This window comes from Leucopleurus acutus (genome assembly GCF_964270905.1).
Source record: "Leucopleurus acutus genome assembly, chromosome: 19".
NCBI classification, from domain to species: domain Eukaryota; kingdom Metazoa; phylum Chordata; class Mammalia; order Artiodactyla; family Delphinidae; genus Leucopleurus; species Leucopleurus acutus.
In genome coordinates, this window is record NC_139161.1 from 26,286,166 (window position 1) to 26,308,010 (window position 21,845).

Consider the following 21,845-nt stretch of genomic DNA (forward strand, 5'->3'; position numbering starts at 1 on the left):
TGCGTTTTTTTCTACAGGTGGTCATTACTTTTTAAAAATTCTTTCATGTTGGAGGTTTTTCTTAGACATCTAGTAATCCTTAATTGACTGCTACAATTTAGAGAGGATTGAAAAACTGATTCAAGATTATGAAAATATAAATGAGGTTTCTTGACTGTTAATTTCACTGTGGGTGATCTGCTTGGGCATCTTAATTTGGGATCTCTAATGTTCTACTTGAGGCTTTTTTTCGTTGGTCTGGTTAGATTCTGCAAAGAAGGATCCTTCAGTTTCCCTCCTGGAGGGTGAAAATTAGGGAAAGAAGGCTGGGAGGTCTTACTCAACATTTTTACTTAATCTCTCCATTTTCAATATGGTGCCTTCCCCTTTACTGTTGCTGGCATCCCTCAGCCTAGAAACCCTCCGTTTAACCCTCTCTAGAGTATAAATCTTCAGTCTCTTACCAAGATGGTAGAGCAGCAGGCACCTGGCTTTACAGCTGGGAAGAAAATCTAAGGATCTGAAGCTTCTGAAATGGAATTTCAGCCAGTCCTCTTTATAGTTCCATCTTTCACTTCCACTTCCTGGACATTTTGGAGATTCCATGATGTAAATTTTATTTATTCTAAGTTTACCACAGATGGATCATGATTTAATTTTCTTCGGTTTGTGTAGTCATTTATCACTCTTCCATCTGCCTTCTAAGAAAATTATCTTGCTATTGTCTCCTCTGACTTTTTTGGGGGGAGGTGGGAAGGAGTGTCTTTTTATGGCTTATGGCTTTTAAAAAATTCCTTGATTGTTGTTTTAGTGGGATTTCAGGCAGGAGCAAAAGTGGATATGTGTTCAACCTACCATCCTTATCCAAAAGTTTGGCAAGACTTCATTAAAGATTTCTTGAAAGGTGAGAAGTTTGTACCAGCTTCCTCCTTGATAAATATTCTATATCCCTGGACTGAGAAATGAGGAATAGGACAGATAAGTACACCATGTTATTTTCTCTGACTATTATACCCTAAAGAAATACGTTGCTGTTTTTTTTTTTTTTTTCTTTTTGCCACCCCGTGTAGTTCCCTGAGCAGGGATTGAAGAATGAATCCAGGCCCTGGCAGCGGAAGCGTGGAGTTCTAACCACTGGACCACTGGGGAAGTCCCTCTACCATCTAGGTCTTTTTAAAAAAATATTTATTTATTTTGGCTGTGCTGGGCCTTAGTTGTGGCAGGCAGGATCTTCATTGTGGCATGTGGGATATTTAGTTGCAGCATGCGGGATCATTTAGTTGCAGCATGTGGACTTCTTAGCTGTGGCATGCAGGCTTCTTAGTTGTGGCATGCATGCAGGGTCTAGTTCCCTGACCAGGGATAGAACCCGGGCCCCCTGCATTGGGAGTGCAGAATCTTACCCACTGCACCACTAGCGAAGTCCCCATCTAGGTCTTTATTCAGTGATTTCTTCTACATGGAATGCTCCTTCCTCTCCCTCCTTGCTTTCCTCTCCCTCCTTGCTTTTCTCCCTAGTTCTTCATTGCTAATGCCTTCCCACTCCAAGCAGTCTTCTTTGATCTTTGTCTTCACCATTATCACCTCCAGGTTTGGATAATGTACCCTTCTTTTATGTTTCTACACCTAGAAATTATTATAGTACTGTAATTGTTTATTTAAGTGTCCACAGCCACTTAGCCAGGGACCAAATCTTATTTATCTTTGAATATACATTATTTATCTCACAAGTTGGAACACAAGTCCTTGTCATTTTAAAATTCAAAACTTGCAAGAAAGTAAAATATGGCTTAAGAAAAACTGTATAATTCTCTTATGGATACTGAATTAATACCAAAATCCATTTAAGAGTTCATCAATAAAATGACAAAAATGAAGAGGAAAAGTCAGTGATTCTTTCTGAATAAATTTCAATGAAGTTACTATGGCTTAAAGAGTAAGGATATGTTGTGTTAGGTTGGATACTTTTATCAGTGGCTATGAAGACTAATTGCTGCCTCTTTAATTAGAATTGCTTGGAAAATACCATGTCATTTGAATTCAAGGAGAACATGTTTACTAAGTTTGGTAAAATCTGTTCTATTTTATTTAGAGAAATATCTAAATAAATAAGTGCATTATCTATAATTAGCTTTAACTCATTTTTCAGGAACATGGAAAGCCTTCTGCAGATATTTTTAAGAGTCCCCAAATAAAAGTTCAAGAACATATATAGTTGATCTTTAAATAACAGGGGTTTGAACTGCATGGGTCCACTTACACGTGGATATTTTTTTCAGTAGTAAATGCTGCAATTACTACAAGAACCAAAGGTTGGTCACATCTGTGGATGCTGAATCTTGGATTTGAAGGAACTGCATATACGGAGGGCCCACTCTAAGTTATACATGGCTTTTTGACTGTGTGGAAGGTCAGCACCCCTAACCACTGCTGTTGTTCAAGGGTCAATTATATGTATTTTTAAATAAAAGAAAATTTGACATTGGCAACATTTGCTATAATGAAGGAAATGTTTATTTGACTAAGCAGAATATCCTACAACTGGATCTGTGGAAAGGCCTTCTTTTGGAGGGGATAAGACAGCAGCTATATGAGCCTTCCCCAGGGGTCAATTCCATTATTTGTCCGCTTAGAGGAAAAGTCTTAGCCTAATTCATGGCAAGGCTTTAGGGATACCAAACTTGTATGGAAGCAAAATTTTTGTGAGGGTACATTTTTGTCAGGACAGGGTCCATAGCTTTTATTAGATTTCTAGTAGTGTCTTGACTTAAGAAAATTTAAGAACCATTGGTTTAGGTACTTAACTCACTGTGCTTGTTTGAGGGCATAAAGTCGGGGGGGCAGAAGAGTGAGGATTAATTGTGGCTTTAAGACTTAACTTTTTGGGACTTCCCTGGCAGTCCAGTGGTTAAGACTCCGAGCTCCCAATGCAGGGGGACATGGGTTCCATCTCTGGTTGGGGAACTAAGATCCTGCATGCTGCATGGAACAACCAAAAAAAACCCAAATACACACACACAAACACACACCACGCACAAAAGACAACTTTTTGGTATGTGTATAACTGATTCACTTTGCTGTACACCTGAAACTAGCACAACATTGTAAATCAACTATACTCCAATAAAAATTTTTAAAAATTACTTAACTTTTTGGACACAATAAGATGACATTAATGTCATGACATATATATATAACTGATACAAAATTTTACAAAGCAGTATTTATCCTTATGAAGTATGGTGAACTCAACATTTTCTATTCTATTGAATATTTAATTTGTAAAATGTTGGTTGTAACCCATTAACTTAATTTCTTAGTATTCTGATTATTGGTAGCCCGTAGTTTGAAAAACACTGGTTTAGTGCTTGTAAAACCCTTTCCTGTACTCTCAGACCTCACAGCAGTCCCATGAGGTACATATGACCTCTTTTTATTTTTACAGATGAGATGACTCAGAGATGGTAAGTGACTTGTTCAAGTTTGCACTGCCAGTAACGTGTCAGAGTCAGAGTGTGATCTTGGTCCTAGGTTTTGACTCCAGCTCCCCTGACACCTTTTGTTACATCCCATCCAAACTACATACTTTTCCCTTCCTCTTCTCACTCCCTTCTCTACCACAATTGTAGGGAATAGTATTAGCTCAGACTACACAATTGGGTACATCCTAATTTGCCAGTTGGCATACCTGCACTGTCCCCAGTCTTGTTGCTTGTCATTTGGGGTCCTCTCTTAGAAGTTCTGGATTTCCCTATCAGTGTAAAGAAGTTCTTTCCTTCTTTTTTCTTCTCCACCCTAGACCAGTGGTTTTCAAGCCTGGATGTAAAGAGGTTCAATCAGTTGTGGAACTTAATATTCAAATATCTGGGTCTCCAGCAGGGATTCTGTTTTTTTTTTTTTTTTGGCTGCATTGGTTCTTCGTTGCTGTGTGTGGGCTTTCTCTAGTTGCGGTGAGCGGGAACTACTCTTCAATGCGGTGTGCGGGCTTCTCATTGGGGTGGCTTCTCTTGTTGTGGAGCACAGGCTCCAGGCGTGTGGGCTCAGTAGTTGTGACTCATGGGCTCTAGAGCGCAAGACTCAGTAGTTGTGGTGCACGGGCTTAGTTGCTCCGCGGCATGTGGGAGCTTCCCGGACCAGGGCTCAAACTCGTGTCCCCTGCATTGGCAGGCAGATTCTTAACCACTGCGCCACCAGGGAAGCCGCCAAGCAGGGATTCTGATTCAGAAGATCTGGAATGGAGTTTAGACATTTTTTTTAAATAATTTTTTTAATTGAAGTATAGTTGATGTACAGTATTGTATGTTACAGGTGTACAACATAGTGATTTACAATTTTTAAAGGTTATACTCCATTTATAGTTACTATAAAATATTGGCTAGGGACTTCCTTGGTGGCGCAGTGGTTAAGAATCCGCCTGCCAATGTAGGGAACACGGGTTTGAGCCCTGGTCCGGGAAGATCCCACATGCTGCGGAGCAACTAAGCCCGTGGGCCACAACTACTGAGCCTGCGTTCTAGAGCCCGTGAGCCACAACTACTGCAGCCCGCGTGCCTAGAGCCTGTGCTCCGCAACAAAGAGAAGCCACTGCAATGAGAAGCCTGCACACCGCAACAAAGAGTAGACCCCGCTCGCCACAACTAGAGAAAGCCCGCGCACAGCAACAAAGACCCAACGCAGCCAAAAAATAAAGTAAAAAGTATATATATTGGCTATATTTCCTGTGTTGTACAATATATCCTTGTAGCTTATTTTATACATAACAGTTTGTACCTCTTAATCCCCTACCCCATTATTGCCCTTCCCCCTTCCCTCTCCCCACTGGTAAGCAGTAGTTTCTTCTTGCTATCTGTGAGTCTGCTTCTTTTTTGTTATATTCACTAGTTTGTTGTATTTTTTAGATTCCGCATATAAGTGATATCATACAGTATTTGTCTTTCTCTGTCTGACTTATTTCACTAAGCATAATACCTTCCAAATCCATCCATGTTGTTGCAAATGGTGAAATTTCATTCTGTTTTTAATGGCTGAATAGTATTCCATTGTATGTATACACCACATCTTCTTTATCCATTCATGTGTTTTTAAAAGGCTCCACAGGTAATTGTTATACGTAGTCAAAGTAGAGAAACTCTACCCCAAATACATTATAATTGTTGGGCATAGAAGGAAAACCAGGATTTGGGAAGTAGCTAGAGATTCTTTGGTTCCTTAGAGTTTAGGGACTTAATAATGAGAGACCTGTCCTCTCCTTGGCTCCCAACCTTTGTGGGTGGGTATAAACATTTGGAAACATAATTAGAGCCTGACTGAGTTGTTGAGAATCTTGTGGTTCTCTTCTCCCCACTGCCTACTTTTTGATGAAATATTGGAAATCATAGGGTCGGAATGTGTCCATCAAAGTATACAATTGGAAAAGGCACCTTGTGAAATGGTAAGCTTGGATTATTGTTTAATACTTTACATGAATAGTAAAGTCTTTGAATGTGTAATGCTTTTGATTTACAGATTTAAACCAATAGTTAAGCAACTGAACTTTATACTTCAAGTTAAATAGTATATTTGACCATAGAAATGATACTTTGACTAGTTTTGTACTGTGATGAGCAAAACGGGAATTGATAAAATTTGGGTTTCTTAAAGAAAGACATTTCAAATCTCTCTCTTTCTCTCTTTAGTTCTTTTTGGAGGTGGATATCTGCTCAGACAATAAGAATTTTAAGAGGTCAGTTACAAATAATGCTTCTTCATGTTTACAGTGTGATAAAAATTTTATGTTCACGTGCTAAAATATAAAACTGTAGGCTTTTATGTTAAAAGTTGTCTTCCGCAAAAAAATATAGGCAGACTGGAGGTGGGAGGTGGGTTACCTGAAGTGGTTGAGACTGACAGTGGTAGTAATCCACCACCTTTTCTCTTCAGTTCAGGCCTGGAATCAGTGGAAATGGGACGGGCTGTGGAGTAGCTTCTAGAGTGTCTGGACAGCTTCTCAGTGATTTTCCATACACGACCTCTCTTTTCTGTGGTTTGTAGGCTTGTGCCTGGGAATACCACTCAGTGGAGCTGCCGGTTGGTGGACAGGCTCTTTAGCTGTTGACACTTTGCTGCTTTCAGTCTCTGGAACCTATAGGTTCCTTCATGTTCTTCTCGGCTAGGAAAGAAAAATTTGAAGTTGACCTTATGGAACCTTTCATTTATTCGTTAATCCTTTTTCTTTTCCCATGGAAGAAAGGAGAATTGCTCCTTTTTCAGTGAGTTCTATTTTTTCGTGTAGTTATTAATTTTGCTTAGACTATAGACTAGAATCTGTCCCTGAGTGCCTTATTTCTCTTGTGAAGAAGGCAGCTATTATTTTCTGTTAGTTGAGATGAAATTTGGAAAAAATTTTTTTAATCTATTATTTTTAAGCTTGATTATTCACTGCTCTAAAATGAGAAAGAAGTAGCCTTTTCACTGCTGTACTTTTTGGTGTTCTTCAGAGTGGTAAATCTGTTAGAACTTTTCCCTCCCTACCTCCTTCTCTCCCTTTTTTCCTTCCGTCCTTTTTTTCTCTTTTTAATGATTTGGGTTTTTTGAAGGTTCTGGAAATGAGCCTCTTTATAAAATCTGGAGACATTAAAAAAATTTTTTTTAAAGAAACCTAATATTCCAAGGGAGAAATGTATAGTGAATTTATTTATTTAATTTAATTTATTTTTTTGGCCACACCGTGCGGCATGCGGAATCTTAGTTGCCCCACCAGAGATCAAACCGGGGCCCCCCGACCCTGCAGTGGAAGCGTGGAGTCTTAACCACTGGACCGCCAGGAAAGTCCCCTGTATGATGAATTTAGATGTCAGTTTTTTCCTTTCACATGATACTTTTATATTTGATTCTGGTTTTAAAAATGAAAGTTAGCCTAAGGAATCTCCAATTGGCTTTTAGGAAATGTCTATAGGTATTTTTAGCATTCCTGGCAATTTGTTATTACTGTTTTACTCTTCTAGCACAGTGGTTCTCAAATTTCAGGACTTGTTAAAATATAGATTACTGTGCCCCAACCTGTAGGTTCCAGTACAGTTCGCTAGTCTGTGGTAGAGCCCAGGTCATGCGGTTGCTGTGGCTGCTGCTGTGATCGGGCAACCATACTTTGCGAACCACTGCTCTAGGGTTTACAGATTCTGTTGTGTTTTTGTAAACGAATAAGCTCTGATTCATAAATTACACCGAAATTACGGTGCATGTGTTGTTTTTAACACATTTAGTGATGATTCTCAAATATTTTAAAATCTTGATGTTTTATTATCTAATGTCAAAGGACATTACTGTTTACTTTTATACATCAAAGTGGTTTACAGCATATACAATTATTAATAATAAGTTTATTATTTATTTATAACCTTCTCTGAAGGCACCTCAATATCAGGACTGGGAATCATTACTCTGAATTAAAATCGTTGGTCAGGCTACAAGCTGTTTAATACTAATTTGATGTGTAGTTTTGACTTTTAAATAGCATTTTTGAAATGACAGAATAAATATTGTTTCATTTAGTTTGGGTTTTTATTGTTGTTGTGAGCTTTGAACTATGTTTTGGTCTTTGTTAATTAGTTTGCTAGCGGTTGGCAACATCTAATCCTGACTAGTAAGGCCCTGTATCTAGAAAACTTGTACTTAATTGAGATAACACCTCCATAATTTTAATTATAAATTTAAAATTTGATAGTAGATTCACTTTCTCCCTATCAATGTCAGCAATCAGCATATTAGAGTCCAAAACAGACATTTTGGGGTGAATTTTTTTGTTTTAAGTTTTTAAAAAAATAATTAATTAATTAACTTGGTTATGCCAGGTCTTAGTTGCGGCCCATGGGCTCCTTAGTTTTGGTTTGCCAGCTCCTTAGTTGCAGCACATGTGCTCCTTAGGCGTGGCATGCCAACTCTTAGTTGTGGCATGTGTGTGGGATCTAGTTCCCTGACCAGGGATCGAACCCGTGCCCCCTGCATTGGGAGCACGGAGTCTTAACCACTGTGCCACCAGCAAAATCCCTGGGGTGAATTTTTAACAGATGTGATTTAAGAAAAAACTCATGGGGACAAGTAAAGATTTTTTTTAATTAAAAAATACTCATCTGGAGTTTGTTTTAAAGCAAGCTGTGTATGTGTGTAGTATATGTATACACGCATTTAGTTTGCCTTATATATGTATGTACATATGTAAATGTACTTCACGTGTGTATATTTATATGCATATACACTTATGTAAAATTCATAGCCTCTCATAGTATAGTGTTTGGAACCAGATGATAGTTATGTAACACCAAGTTTCAAATGACCACCGCTCTCCCCAAACCCTTACGCTGCATTCTCCCCAGTGCTAACAACTGAAATCGCAGTATCACAACCAGCAACTTTCACCTACTACAGAGATTTCTCCACTGATCGTTATTATCTCTTGGACTTCACCAAATTGATAGATATTGGGAATGGCTTATAGTTTTTAGAGAGAACGTTCTTTGAGGAAAAGGGAACTGATTTTAATTTTTTAGGCATAGTTCCCATGATCTGGATTTTCTTTTCTTTTAGAAAGCAAAGGCCTTGAAAAAGAATAGCCAAGTAAACTAGTTCTCAAACTCTGCCTTGCTTCCAAGTGCCAGCTGTGGTGTACTAGGTCTAACCTGTGACTTTCCTCAGATACATGTTATTATCCATAACCTGCTTTTCTCACTTACCCTTCATCTTCTCCATAGCTCTGAGAGATCATTTTGAAGGAATAATGGATGAACCTTCTTCCTTGGCCAAACCTGTGGAGCTCAACCAGCACTCCCGATTCATAATTGGTTCCGTGTCTGAAGATAACTCAGAGGATGAGATTAGCAACCTGGTGAAGCTGGACCTACTGGAGGAGAAGGAGGGCTCTCTGTCACCAGCCTCTGTCTGCTCAGATACGCTCTCTGACTTGGGGATCTCTAGCCTACAGGATGGCTTGGCCTTACACATGAGGTAAGTCACAGAAGTTTAATGTTTTACTTATTTAATCTGTCCTGTTGGTTTCATTGATCTTGTTCTGAAAAGAGCGCGAATAATTTGAGCCAAGATTTTTTCACCTTTTTCTGTATCATTGGACTTCTTTTTTTTTTTTTTTTTGCGGTATGCGGGCCTCTCACTGTTGTGTCCTCTCCCGTTGCGGAGCACAGGCTCTGGACGCGCAGGCTCAGCGGCCATGGCCCACGGGCCCAGCCGCTCCGCGGCATGTGGGATCCTCCTGGACCGGGGCACAAACCCGTGTCCCCTGCATCGGCAGGCGGACTCTCAACCACTGCGCCACCAGGGAAGCCCCCTTGGTTTTTTTTTTTTTTTTCATTGGATTTTTTGATAAGTGGGAAATGATGTATTTTGCCTGGAGTTCAGGTTTTGAAAGTGTCTTTTCCTAAATGTTCCTCTAAACTTTCTCCCGTTCCTCCTACATGCTAGGTCTTTTAGTGAGACCTAGCAAGTAAGAGTGAGGAATTTCAGTCTCCGTACTACTTTGACTAACACTGTTATAACTGTCTGAAGATTGATAGGACTTTTGCAAGGGTGGGCAAATTTGTAGTAATCTTTCTTTGAACTGCTTTATCATGTCAGAAAGTTATATTCTAATTCTGGCAGGGCCAGTCTTTATTGAGGAACAAAGGGTTGTTGTAGAGCTCTCCTTTTTCTCTAGAAACACGATTCTCTACATGTAATTGAGAATGTCAGTAAATAGTAACACTAGATTATTCTTATTTATTGATGTTTGATTGAACAACCAGTGTGTGAACTTTTGGTCATTTGCTTTGCATTTCTTGGATTGAAAAGTCTGAATTAGTGGTTCTTGGTTTTTACTGTACATCAGAATCGCTTGGAGGACCTTAAGAAATGAGCCCCATCCCCAGAAATCCTGATTCAGGTGATACTGGCCTGGCTTGGAGCTGGGGCATTTTTTTTTAAAGCTATTTGAGTGAGTCTAGTATACAGCCAGGGTTGAGATTATTGGTTAGCCTAGATAAACATAAATTAGGGTGACTATCGCTGCTGTTATTATCTTGGTGATTCTATAATTAATGGATCATAAAATAATTCAGCTCCTTTTTATACACCCAAGATACAGATTCTGTAGTAAAATCCTGTACTGGGTCTGGCTGAAAGCAACTGTCCTGCCTATGGTTATCCCTGGGGATTTGGGGTCCTTGCTTCTGAAACATGAAGTAGTGAGTGTCAGTGGTCACCCCTGTTTGGCTACGTGGAGGTTGAAAGAAAAGAGTTAAGCAAGTTAATTATGTTTTACTTTTCCTAGAACTGCAATGAACCAGTAAGATAATTTAGCCTAATGCTTTTTATTTAAATAGATGAGAAAACTGAGGTCTAAAGAGGGAAAATAACTTGCCTAAAGGTAAATAGCTGGAAGACTGGAATTCAAAGTTAGATGCCCGGATTCCATTGAAGTAACTTTTCTCCTCTATTTCCCTGACCATACAAGTGTCTTAATTATATAACTAGTGCAGACAAAAGTTGGTGTTTAGGAGTTAGTGAATAAAGTATTATATCTGATCTCTGGGCTAAAAAGAGGAATAGAAGTCAGTATTTAGTAGCAGGGAAAAGAGGTCAGGTTTTTATCTTTATGTAAACATTTTTTCTTACTTAATAGTTCACTTAATGGTTGGCCTGAAGGCTAATACTGGGGGCGGTATCCCTGAGGTCATTTGTAAATGAGTGGGGGTTGTGACTGGTGGGATTACTTGCATTGAGAAGGCCAAGGACCAAAGATTCTAAACCTTCTGCAATGTACTGGATAATCACACACAACTGAGAATTGTTCTCACAATGTCATGGTGCCCCTGTTGAGAAAGACTGGGTGAAATCTAAATCCTTAAAGCCACACAGCACTTGAGAAATTTGTCCAATTTGAGGCCAAGTGAAGCAGAATATCCATTCATTGGATTATGAAATTGTGAGTTTGGCAATGGTGAGATAAATACCATTATAAGAGATTCAGCTGATGATATTACAAGGCAGTTTATAGTTGCCAAATCATTCCCAAAGTTGATGGCTCTTATTGCAAAGTCTATGGGGTCAGTGGTATGAGCACTTGAGAATTTCTTTGCATGCCCTTCTGTTGCAAAACTCATGCCTGTAGCTTGTGGAGGAACCACGGATTGAAGTGTGATCAGCAGCCTGGGAAGGAGACAGTGCCAGTTTCTACTTGCTTCTCAGATAGCTAATGTTCCAAAATAGAACAAAGGTTCTCCATTGATTCATTTCTTTTTTTTTAAACTTCCATCACTTTTTTTTTTTTTTTGGCTGCATTGGATCTTCGTTGCTGTGCACGGGCTTACTCTAGTTGTGGCGAGCAGGAGCTACTCTTTGTTGTGGCGCGTGGGCTTCTCATTGTGTTGGCTTCTCTTTTTGTGGAGCACGGGCTCTAGGCCCCCAGGCTTCAGTTAGTTGCAGCACATGGGCTCAGTAGTTGCGGCACGCCAGCCCTAGAGCATGCGAGCTTCAGTAGTTGCGGCGCATGGGCTCAGTAGTTGTGGCTCGCAGGCTCTAGAGCGTAGGCTCAGTAGTTGTGGTGCACGGGCTTTGTTGCTCTGCAGCATGTGGGATCTTCCCAGACCTGGGATCGAACCCGTGTCCCCTGCATTGGCAGGTGGATTCTTTTTTTTTTTTAACATCTTTATTGGGGTGTAATTGCTTTACAATGGTGTGTTAGTTTCTGCTTTATAACAAAGTGAATCAGTTATACATATACATATGTTCCCATATCTCTTCGCTCTTGCGTCTCCCTCCCTCCTACCCTCCCTATGGCAGGTGAATTCTTAACCACTGCACCACCAGGGAAGTCCCCATTGATTTATTTATTAAGTCACTTGTGGATATGATGTCCTTGGGGGGTAATTTAAATTGTTCCAAATTCATTTTATATATTAGAAAGGACTCTTCTGACATTTGCCACCAATTAAGTAGGTGACCACAGACAATTCATGTTACCTCTTTGGACTCATATTCCTCATCTGTGAAAATGATGATATTGATTCAGATACTCCTTTTCGCCCTTTGAACCCAAATTAAATAGAGACTGGCTGAGTTTAGGATTAGCTCCCAGAATGAATAGTCTTAATCCTTCACAGGTGATACAGATTAAAAAGGCAGGTACATTCTTAAAAGATGCTAACTGGAGATCATCTAAAACCAAGTGAAGTAATTGCCATAGTATAGGATGAGAGTGGGCCCCTGTCTCAAGTTAGGGCTTTGTTTTAAGTGCTAAATGAGAAGTCAAGTGGGTGTGATGGATGAATAGGCAGAAAAAGAAAACAGACTTTTCCAGAATTGGAGATGACTTGCATCACATGTTTTCTAGAGTGCCAGGGTAGGATTGGATTAATCACTCTTTAAGCTTTATGACCCAGACATTTGAAAATAATACCCTAAGAAAGTACTTGTAGCTTGGTGGGAATATATAGGCATCATATATAGGCATCATTGTAGATGACTGTGCTTTGGCTTTTTTTTTTTTTTTTTGCGGTACGCGGGCCTCTCACTGTTGTGGCCTCTCCCATTGCGGAGCACAGGCTCCGGACGCGCAGGCTCAGAGGCCATGGCTCACGGGCCCAGCTGCTCCGCAGCATGTAGGATCTTCCCGGACCGGGGCACGAACCCGTGTCCCCTGCATCGGCAGGTGGACTCTCAACCACTGCACCACCAGGGAAGCCCTGGCTTTTTATTTTTAGAGATGATCAGCTAGGGTTTGTGACCTGTGTATCAGGTAGGCTGATACGTTTCTGAACCTTACTATTATTTTTTTTTCCAGTTTTCATAAAGGTTTATTTCATTATTGGTGGGTAGCTCATTTAACAGTTAAATACATTTAAATAATGTGTAAGTGACTGCACGACTGCAGCATTGGTAACTAGATAGATAACCAATTCAACTAGAAACCAGCTAACTAGTAACTCTCTAAATATTTAAAATGCAGCTCTTGTTTAGATCATCCTTTGTTTTGATCACCTTCTGGGGGGCAGGGAAAGCCGGCTGGTCACACTGGAAATATATAAGGCCAAATCTTCTGATATCCATTCCCAGAGGTTTCGTTCAGCTGGATTAAGCCTCCAACTCCAGGGCAAGCCCCAGCTTGTGGCCTCCAGCATTAATGCTCTTCCCATCTACCAGAGCAGACAGTGTAAGCTTCACACCAGGCCTCAGAGTCTGAGTGTAGCACACACTCCAATTAAACTAGAGTTGTTGACTTTTGCAGAAATGGAAGCAGTGGGATCCAACTGATATTTAGCTGCAATGCCAAAGCTAGTGCAGTTGGTTCCTGCGGTGCCAAAGCTACTGCAGTTGGTTCCAAGCAGGGTTTACTGAAGTGTCAAGATCTTCACATACTTTCTGATAAATTGACCCTCCAAATTCTGTCCCATCATTGATGTTAGTGTGTAGCTGGAAGTCCCCAGTCCTGTAGCCCGCTGCAAAATTATTCCTTGTCAGCTTTGATTTGGCACTGTCAAAGGTCATCTGGTGCCCAGCAAGCCAGCCCTCATAAGCAAAGACCGCTGAACTGTGGATTGCAGGTCCAGCAAAATCAAAGCCAACGTCACAACCAAGGTTTATACACTCCCTCTTGTAAGAAGACTTGATTTTACCTCTGTTCTTTCCCGTGTTTGGTGAAAAGGTGGTATCGGATGTCAGTTTCAAACCTTGACAAATCTGGTCTTCAATAGCGATTCCTGTTCCCAGAGTGTTATCAGTGTTCCACTTTTCTGTGAAAGTCAGACCATACTCACACCATTTATATTTGGTCTCCAAGGTCCCAGTAACTTAACCAGTGTCTGTGTTAGATTAACCAGATGTTGAGAATTCCACCCCACTGCATGACTTTGTTTTCACATCTAGTTTCTTCAGCCCCAAACCAAATCCTTTGTTGAAAATATCTCTGGCAGCTTTGCCAAGGTACATTGGCCTCGGGCAGTTCTGTCGGTAGACCTTGGGAAAAGGTGATCTCGTGGTCTCCTGGGGGTAAGGGGCTGAGGCAGGTCACTCGGGGTCGGGCTGCAGCTGCCAAGGTTGGAGGGCGAAGTTCATTATTAATATTTAATTGAACATTTGAGGAGAAAAACCATTAAAGACTGAATGTAAGCATCTCAATTTTGATACCTAATGTATGATTTGGTGGCATATAATAGAGCCATCTAGTTGTATGGATACTGACATTTTCTCTGCTCCTTGTGGGATGCCACTTGAGGTCAGATTGTTCTGCATACTTACAATGCTGTGCAAATCCAGATTACCCCACAGTATCACACTATCAAACAAACAAAGATAGTAATCAGTTTTGTCAACTAGTATGCTGATTTCCTGGTTGAAGTCCAGTTGGAGACAGGTTAGCCTCACAGTTGGATCTTTTACCTCTTAAGGTACTGTGATTTCTTTAAATCTTTTTTATACTATAATTCATGTATTTGAAACTCCATCTCAGTTTTCTCTTAAAGTTCTTAAAAATGTATACTCAAAATATCAAAGGGCCAACATTTTATGTTTAGCAAGCATGTTTGGTTAATGACTTTATTTGAGAACAATCTGTAAATGCTGGGGTGTGTGTGTGTGTGTGTGTGTGTGTGTGTGTGTGTGTGTGTATGTATAAATATATATATATATACACACATATATATATATATATGTGTGTATATATATATCTCAAGCCTAAGATGTCCTGTAGCTGGGGTTTAAGACAGTAGTTGCTGCTGTGGGAGGAGAGAGTCATTCAGTTCACTCAGGAAGGGCACCTTGAAGGTGAGTTATATTCCTATCTCCTTTATGGTCTAGAAAAAAAAAGTACTTTACTAATATTTTAGAAAATTTAGAGTTCACATATGAGATTGTCTATAACGTGTTTGACTCTACAGAAGAATCTAACTAGAGAGTTTTGTTTTTTGTTTTTTGGGTTTTTTTGCGATACGCGGGCCTCTCACTGTTGTGGCCTCTCCCGTTGCAGAGCACGGGCTCCAGACACTCAGGCTCAGCGGCTATGGCTCACGGGCCCAGCCGCTCCGCGGCATGTGGGATCTTCCCGGACTGGGGCACGAACCCGTGTCCCCTGCATCGGCAGGCGGACTCTCAACAACTGCGCCACCAGGGAAGCCCATAACTAGAGAGTTTTGATGCCATTTTCTAATTAGAAATAATCTTTAAAGTTTCTCCAGTGACGCCAGTCATGGAATGCAGTCAGGTAATATACCGAATTTGGGATCAGCTCCTAGATACCGTACTTCATGGTCATATTAAAAATTTCATATAGGGGCTTCCCTGCTGGCACAGTGGCTGAGAGTCCGCCTGCCGATGCAGGAGACACCGGTTCGTGCCCCGGTCCGGGAGGATCCCACATGCCGCGGAGCGGCTGGGCCTGTGAGCCATGGCCGCTGAGCCTGCGCGTCCGGAGCCTGTGCTCCGCAACGGGAGAGGCCACAACAGTGAGAGGCCCGCGTACCGCAAAAAAAAAAAAGAAAAAAGAAAAATTTTCATAGAGAGCTGTACCGAGCTTCATCCATAAGAAATAAGGTGATTCTAACCTTAGTTAGAATCTGAGAGAATCTGGGAGTGGTTCTCAGCTTCCATTCCCATTGACTGGGTCAAGAGGGAAGTTATAGCGAACAAGAATAGTAAGAGAGAGAGCTGACCTATTCCTGCTACATCCTATCCTATTTTTCACATTGTCTGTATGAATTAGCAGTCCTGTTTTCTCAGTGACTAATCAGAAAAATAATAGTAATGATTGGTAACATTATCAAGTGCTTTACTATATGCCAAACTCTCTGCTGTGCTTTATGTGGAGTGTCACACTTAATCTCCACTGCAGCAAACCCACAAGGTAAGTAATATACTCTTATTACCCATAATTTATGGATGGGGAATTACCCAGTCAGAGCACATACTGTCAGCCACTACACTAAAACAAGAACCCTGGTTGTGTCCTCTTTGAGCAATTTTTCTCTAATTAAACGTCAGCCTTATTTAAAAGGGACAGAAGTTAGAAAATATATATATATATATTTTTAGAATTTTATTTTTTTGATGTGGACCTTTTTTTTTTAAAGTCTTTATTGAATTTGTTACAGTATTGCTTCTGTTTTGTGTTTTGGTTTTTTGGCCGTGAGGCATTTGGGCTCTTAGCTCCTGGACCAGGGATTGAACCTGAACCCCCTGCATTGGAAGGCAAAGTCTTAACCACTGGACTGCCAAGGAAGTCCCTGAAAATATATTTTTACATAATGCTTTATTAAAGAAGCAGTAAGGAAAATTAAAAACAAAATACTAGAAAGCAAACATAAAGCCTTGTATATCCACCACCCAGAGATAACTCCTGCTAATACCCTATTGTATAGTCTTCTGGATCCTTTTCTGTGCATAGGTGCATATGCATTTCTTGCTACTGAGATGAGATCATCCTGTATACATTGTTTTACAGTCTCCTTTTTGTCAAAAATTTCCACTTTTATATTTCAATAAATTTTCGTCTCATCTAATATGTACACCATATTCAAGTTTCTCCAGTTGACTCTAAAATCCTGTTTCATCCAATCTGGTATCAAATCCAGGACCATACGTTGTATATTATATCCCTTAAATTTCTTAATCTATCAGTACCCTCTTTTTTTTTGGTGACAGTGACTCGTTGAAAAGGAAGGTAGCAAATCATGAAAGTATATGGCTACTAGTGATAGTTTGGTGGTATAGAGATAAATGGAAGGAAAAATAAAGGATAATTTACCATTCCACACTTTTTATTGTTATAGCATGTGTAGCACAACAATTTGGTGTTGCACTAATGATGATATTTTAGTGGATTTTACAATCATAATGAAAGTGACCATTATCAAATATTGTATGATTTGACCAAAAGCTATGAAGAACAAGAGCTTTCTAGTTTTAGCTGTATATATTTGTGTTTGACCTGGAAAGAAACAAGGATTCTCTTTATTTTTTAGTCTGTCACTTTTAAACTCCTGAGTCTGAAGTGATTTCATTTAAATATAGTGATGGAGGTGAAAATAAATAGCTGCAAAAGCCCTTGGAAAAGTAAAATGTGCCATACTGGTATAATATATTATTTATTATGGAGGAGTCCATTTGTGAGGTAAATTTTCATATTAGGGCTTTTGGGAATTTAGATCTGAAAGGCTTTTTTTTTTTTTTTTTTTTTTTTGCGGTACGCGGGCCTCTCACTGTTGTGGCCTCTCCTGTTGCGGAGCACAGGCTCCGGACGCGCAGGCTCAGCGGCCATGGCTCACGGGCCCAGCCGCTCCGCGACATGTGGGATCTTCCCGGACCGGGGCACGAACCCGTGTCCCCTGAATCGGCAGGCGGACTTTCAACCACTGCACCACCAGGGAAGCCCTGAAAGGCTTTTGATTACAGCAAACATTTACTGTCAACGTTATAATTTATATGTTGAGAATAACCATTATTGAGAGGGCAGGAAACTTCATTTCCCCTTCCTATCTTTTGGCTCTTCTCTCTCAAGCTGTAACATGGGGAATAAGGACACTGGCTCTAGTTTTGAGTTTATATTATGGCTTTGCTTGCAGATGGGCCTGTGAGAGTGTTCTTATGTTTGGCTTTCTTAGGATTTCCCATTTAGCTTCCCTGAGCTTCCCCCCTTCCCCCAGCAGCTCTCCAAACTCTTTACTCTCAATACTTCTTCCTTGATATTCTGAGGTTCCCAGTTGCCATGGTACCTCAGAAGTGGAGTAGACAGAGAAGGTCATTATGAGATCTGCAACGTGGTACTTTTTTGCTGAGGGCAATAGTTTCCTGTCTCTACCTCCCACTCATTCCTTCTTTCCATTCAGAAAACAGGAGCTGTCTCTGTCTGTGTGTGTATTATAGTCTCCAGAGTTTATTCTACAAACGTAGTTAATTGGAGGCATGAAATTACAAATGTTCTAATGTTCAGGACAGTTGCTTGAAAGTGTTTATTCCTTTTAGTACTTCTAGTGTAATGCATACATTTTCCCCCTCTGTTTTTCCTGTTAATATGAATTTAAAAGTGAAGTTTGCTTTTACTACTTGATTTTTTTTAAATTATGAGATGTACGCTTATCAGAGAAAATTTGGAAATCCAAAAAGTATAAAGAAAGAAATAAAAAACAATCCAAGATATGACCATCCAGCAATAACTGCTGTTAATATTTGATATGTTTCCTTTCAGTGTTTTTTACCCCTTAAGGATAAATTTCATCAAAAAGTGTATACATAGGTGATGTTGTAATGAATACACAGCTCTGTTTCCTGCTTTTTTTCCCCACATAACAATATTTTCTCATGTCCTTAAAAATCTTTCATAAACGTGACTTTTTCAGAGTGCTAAAGTAGGGTTATGCTTGTTTCTAAGTGGCGTTCCCTACTATGGGCTCTTTGGTTTCTGAGGCAGTTTATTACTCCTTGACGATCTACTTTTTATTTTCCAAAAAATTTTTTGACATCTATAATCTGTTGGGGGGGGGTCTCCTCTTCCATTCTCTTTGTCCTTATATCTTTATACCTCTTTTACTATTTTATTGTCATTTTTGTGATTTTGGTAGGGAACAGTAATAAACAAATGCTCACACTTTCAACTGGTAGTCCCATTCACTTCTTAATCTAGCGCAGTTGGGTTTCTGCATTTACCATTTCTTGTAGCTACTCTTAGAAAACTCTAAGCTACTTCTAAGCTACTCTTAGAAAACTTTTGAAACTACTCCTTATGTTTTACGAACATAATCTCCCAATTCTCTTTTCTGATCCTTCCCTCTTAGGTGCTTGAATAGGCTTGCTTTTGTTTTTATTTATTTATTTATTCATTCATTCTTGGCTGCGTTGGGTCTTTGTTGCTGTGCACGGGCTTTCTCTAGTTGCGGTGAGCAGGGGCTCCTCTTTGTTGCGGTCCACGGGCTTCTCATTTGCAGTGGCTTCTCTTGTTGTGGAGCACAGGCTCTAGGCACTCAGGCTTCAGTGGTTGTGGCGTATGGGCTCAGTAGTTGTCGCTCGTGGGCTCTAGAGCGCAGGCTCAGTAGTTGTGGTGCTCGGGCTTAGTTGCTCCCCGGCATGTAGGATCTTCCTGGACCAGGGCTCAAACCCGTGTCCCCTGCATTGGCAGGAGGATTTTTAACCTCTGCGCCACCAGGGAAGCCCTACGTATTCTTGTTGATCCTATCCCCCAGTAATTCTTGAATTCGTCCCCTTCTTTCCATTGTTAACTGCCATTGCTCTTGCTCTTATTTCTTATTTGGATTATGGCAATAGTATTTTAGCGCTTCTCCAGTCTCTTTCCCCCTACAGTATAAGCACCACATGGCCATTGTCATCTCTCTAAGGTAAACTGATCATCTCACAGCACTATTCAGTGGGTCCCCATTATCCATAGGATATTTTAGTGTCTAGCCAAACACTGTGCCAGGGTCCTCATGTTCTTTCTTTCTTTTTTTTTTTTAATTATTTTAAAATTTTATTTATTTATTTTTGGCTGTGTTGGGTGTTCGTTGCTGCATGAGGGCTTTCTCTAGCTGCGGTGAGCGGGGGCTACTCTTCGTTGCGGTGTGTAGGCTTCTTATTGTGGTGGCTTCTCTTGTTGCAGAGCACGGTCTGTAGGCACGTGGCTTCAGTAGTTGTGGCTCGCGGGCTCTAGAGCACAAGCTCAGTAGTTGTGCAGCACAGGCTTTGTTGCTCCGCGGCATGTGGGATCTTCCTGGACCAGGGCTTGAACCCGTTCCCCTGCATTGGCAGGTGGATTCTTAACCACTGCACCACCAGGGAAGTCCGCTAATGTTATTTCTAATACTCACAACAGCTGTAATCATTATGATGGGCTTAATGAGATCTGTAAGGGGCCCACTAATGTCTCAGAGATGTTTGAACTGGGTTTTGAAGGATGAACAGAAAACAGACAAGACAAGCTAACAGAGATAGGTGTGTGTGTAGTAGGAAGGGTAGAGATGGTGAGGTTGACAACATGTGTAAAGGTGCCAGACTGGAAACATCCAGCATGTTCAGGCAGTTGTAAGACATGGAGTATCACTGGAATGTAAGGGGGACAGGGTAGTTAGAGCAGTGGAAGAAGAGGCTGGTGAGATAAAGTTCAGATGGTTAAGGGTCTTGTATGTCATACTAATGTTGCAGGAAGAAGGACCCCTGCCAGGGCCTGAGAGTGGGCTCTTGTTTAACACTTGGAAGTGAATTGTCCGAGGAGACACATGTGCTGACAAAGCAAGAGACTTTATTGGGAAGGAGTGCCCAGGCGGAGAGCAGTAGGGTAAGGGAACCCAGGAGATCTGCTCTGCCACGTGGCTTGCAGTCTCGGGTTTTATGGTAATTGGGTTAGTTTCCAGTGGTCTCTGGCCAATCACTCTGACTCAGGGTCCTTCCTGGTGGTGTGGGCATCACTCAGCCAAGATGGATTCCAGCGGGAAGGATTCTGGGAGGTTGGTAGGACATACGGACTGGCGTCTCCTCTCTCCTTTTGACCTTTCCCAAATTCTTCCAGTTGCTGGTAGCTTGTTAGTTCTGCGTTCCTTACCAGGACCTCCTGTTGCAAGTGGCTACTATCTTGCCTGGCCAGGGTGGGTGGTTTCAGTCACTAACACTAAGACATATACAAGATGGAAAACATGGGGACTTCCCTGGTGGCACAGTGGTTAAGAATCCACCTGCCAATGCAGGGGACATAGGTTCAAGCCCTGGTCTGGGAAGATCCCACCTGCCATGGAGCAACTAAGCCCGTGTGCCACAACTACTGAAGCCCATGCACCTGGAGCCCATGCTCCGCAACAAGAGAAGCCCATGCACCACAATGAAGAGTAGTCCTCACTCGCCGCAACTAGAGAAAGCCCGCGCACAGCAACGAAGACCCAATGCAGCCCAAAATAAATAAATTTATTATTTTTTTTAAAAAAGGATGGAAAACAGTATTTAGGTTTGGCTGTACAACAGAATCATCTGCAGAGCTTTATTCCTGAGCCCTGTCTCAGACTGATTAAATTACAGTCTCTGGTTATTCTGCTACTCTCCAGGTGAGTCTGATCTGAAACCTGAGCTGAGAATCACTTTTTCAGAGTTTAGAGCAATGCCTGGCATATAGTATATGCTTAATAAATGTTTGTTGCATTGAAATTAAAGTTGTGCAAGTAGATTTGATCACTGTGAGGAAGAGTATATAGGTAGGAGGGAAATGTATCTTAAGGAAATGTCTACCTTCAGATGGAAGGAGGGGGAAAAAGGAGACAGGAAATGATCGGTGAGGTAGAAGGAGAACCGAGAAAACCAGAGGAAAGATGATTTAAAGGTAGAAGATGTGACATGAAGTGGTGAATAGAGATGAAAGATGGAGAAAAAGCCCTGGAGTTAAGGGTAAGAGAAGCCTGAGGTGAACAGCTTTAAGTAGATGGCAAGAGATAAAGTAGTGAACAAATGGTGAAAGAACAGGAATTTCAACAGTTCACCTCTTAAGAAGTTGATGGCAAGGAAGAAAATACAATAATTACTTAAGGGCATTATAGGATCTGCTCACTTGCTGCCTCTCCCACCCCTCTCCTCCCCCTCCCCCTCCCATTACTCCCCCCACCCCTCTTTTGTCTCCTCCCCCAAGCTCTCTCAGGTTTTCTTATTGGAATGCCCTTCTCCTGACTTGAAATTCCTTTCATACTTTGGGGTCCTCACGTTTTAAGGTCCTTCTCAAATGCTGGCTGTGCTGTGAAATTCTTCTTGTTCTTTCTCCTGTTTTGTAGTTCTCTTCTGGAAATTTGGCCTTCCATTTTTTTCCACAACAACAGTTTCATTCTTTTCCATTGTCCTTAAACCAGCAGTCTCCCTTTCTGCTAGTCCCTGCCTCCTCTAGACACACT

General features: G+C 40.9%; 1 protein-coding gene and 1 pseudogene across 7 annotated transcripts in view; one reads left to right on the forward strand and one right to left on the reverse strand.

The window, feature by feature from the left end:
- The window catches only part of ACACA (acetyl-CoA carboxylase alpha), a 208,601-nt gene that overhangs the window by 57,304 nt on the left and 129,452 nt on the right, over window positions 1–21,845 (forward strand). For 3 of the 6 annotated variants that reach the window (XM_082861297.1, XM_082861299.1, XM_082861296.1), the window contains exons 2-3: window positions 5,655–5,701; window positions 8,706–8,958. In XM_082861297.1, coding sequence (XP_082717423.1) covers window positions 8,732–8,958 — 227 coding nt within the window. In that variant the 5' untranslated portion in view covers window positions 5,655–5,701; window positions 8,706–8,731. Of the gene's footprint in view, window positions 1–5,654; window positions 5,702–8,462; window positions 8,959–21,845 lie in introns of those variants that run through there. The other 3 variants (XM_082861294.1, XM_082861295.1, XM_082861300.1) reach the window with 1 other exon arrangement.
- On the reverse strand, window positions 12,911–13,929 carry LOC309975559 (non-selective voltage-gated ion channel VDAC2-like; annotated as a pseudogene). Its single transcript has one exon. The product of its transcript is annotated as a non-selective voltage-gated ion channel VDAC2-like (transcript).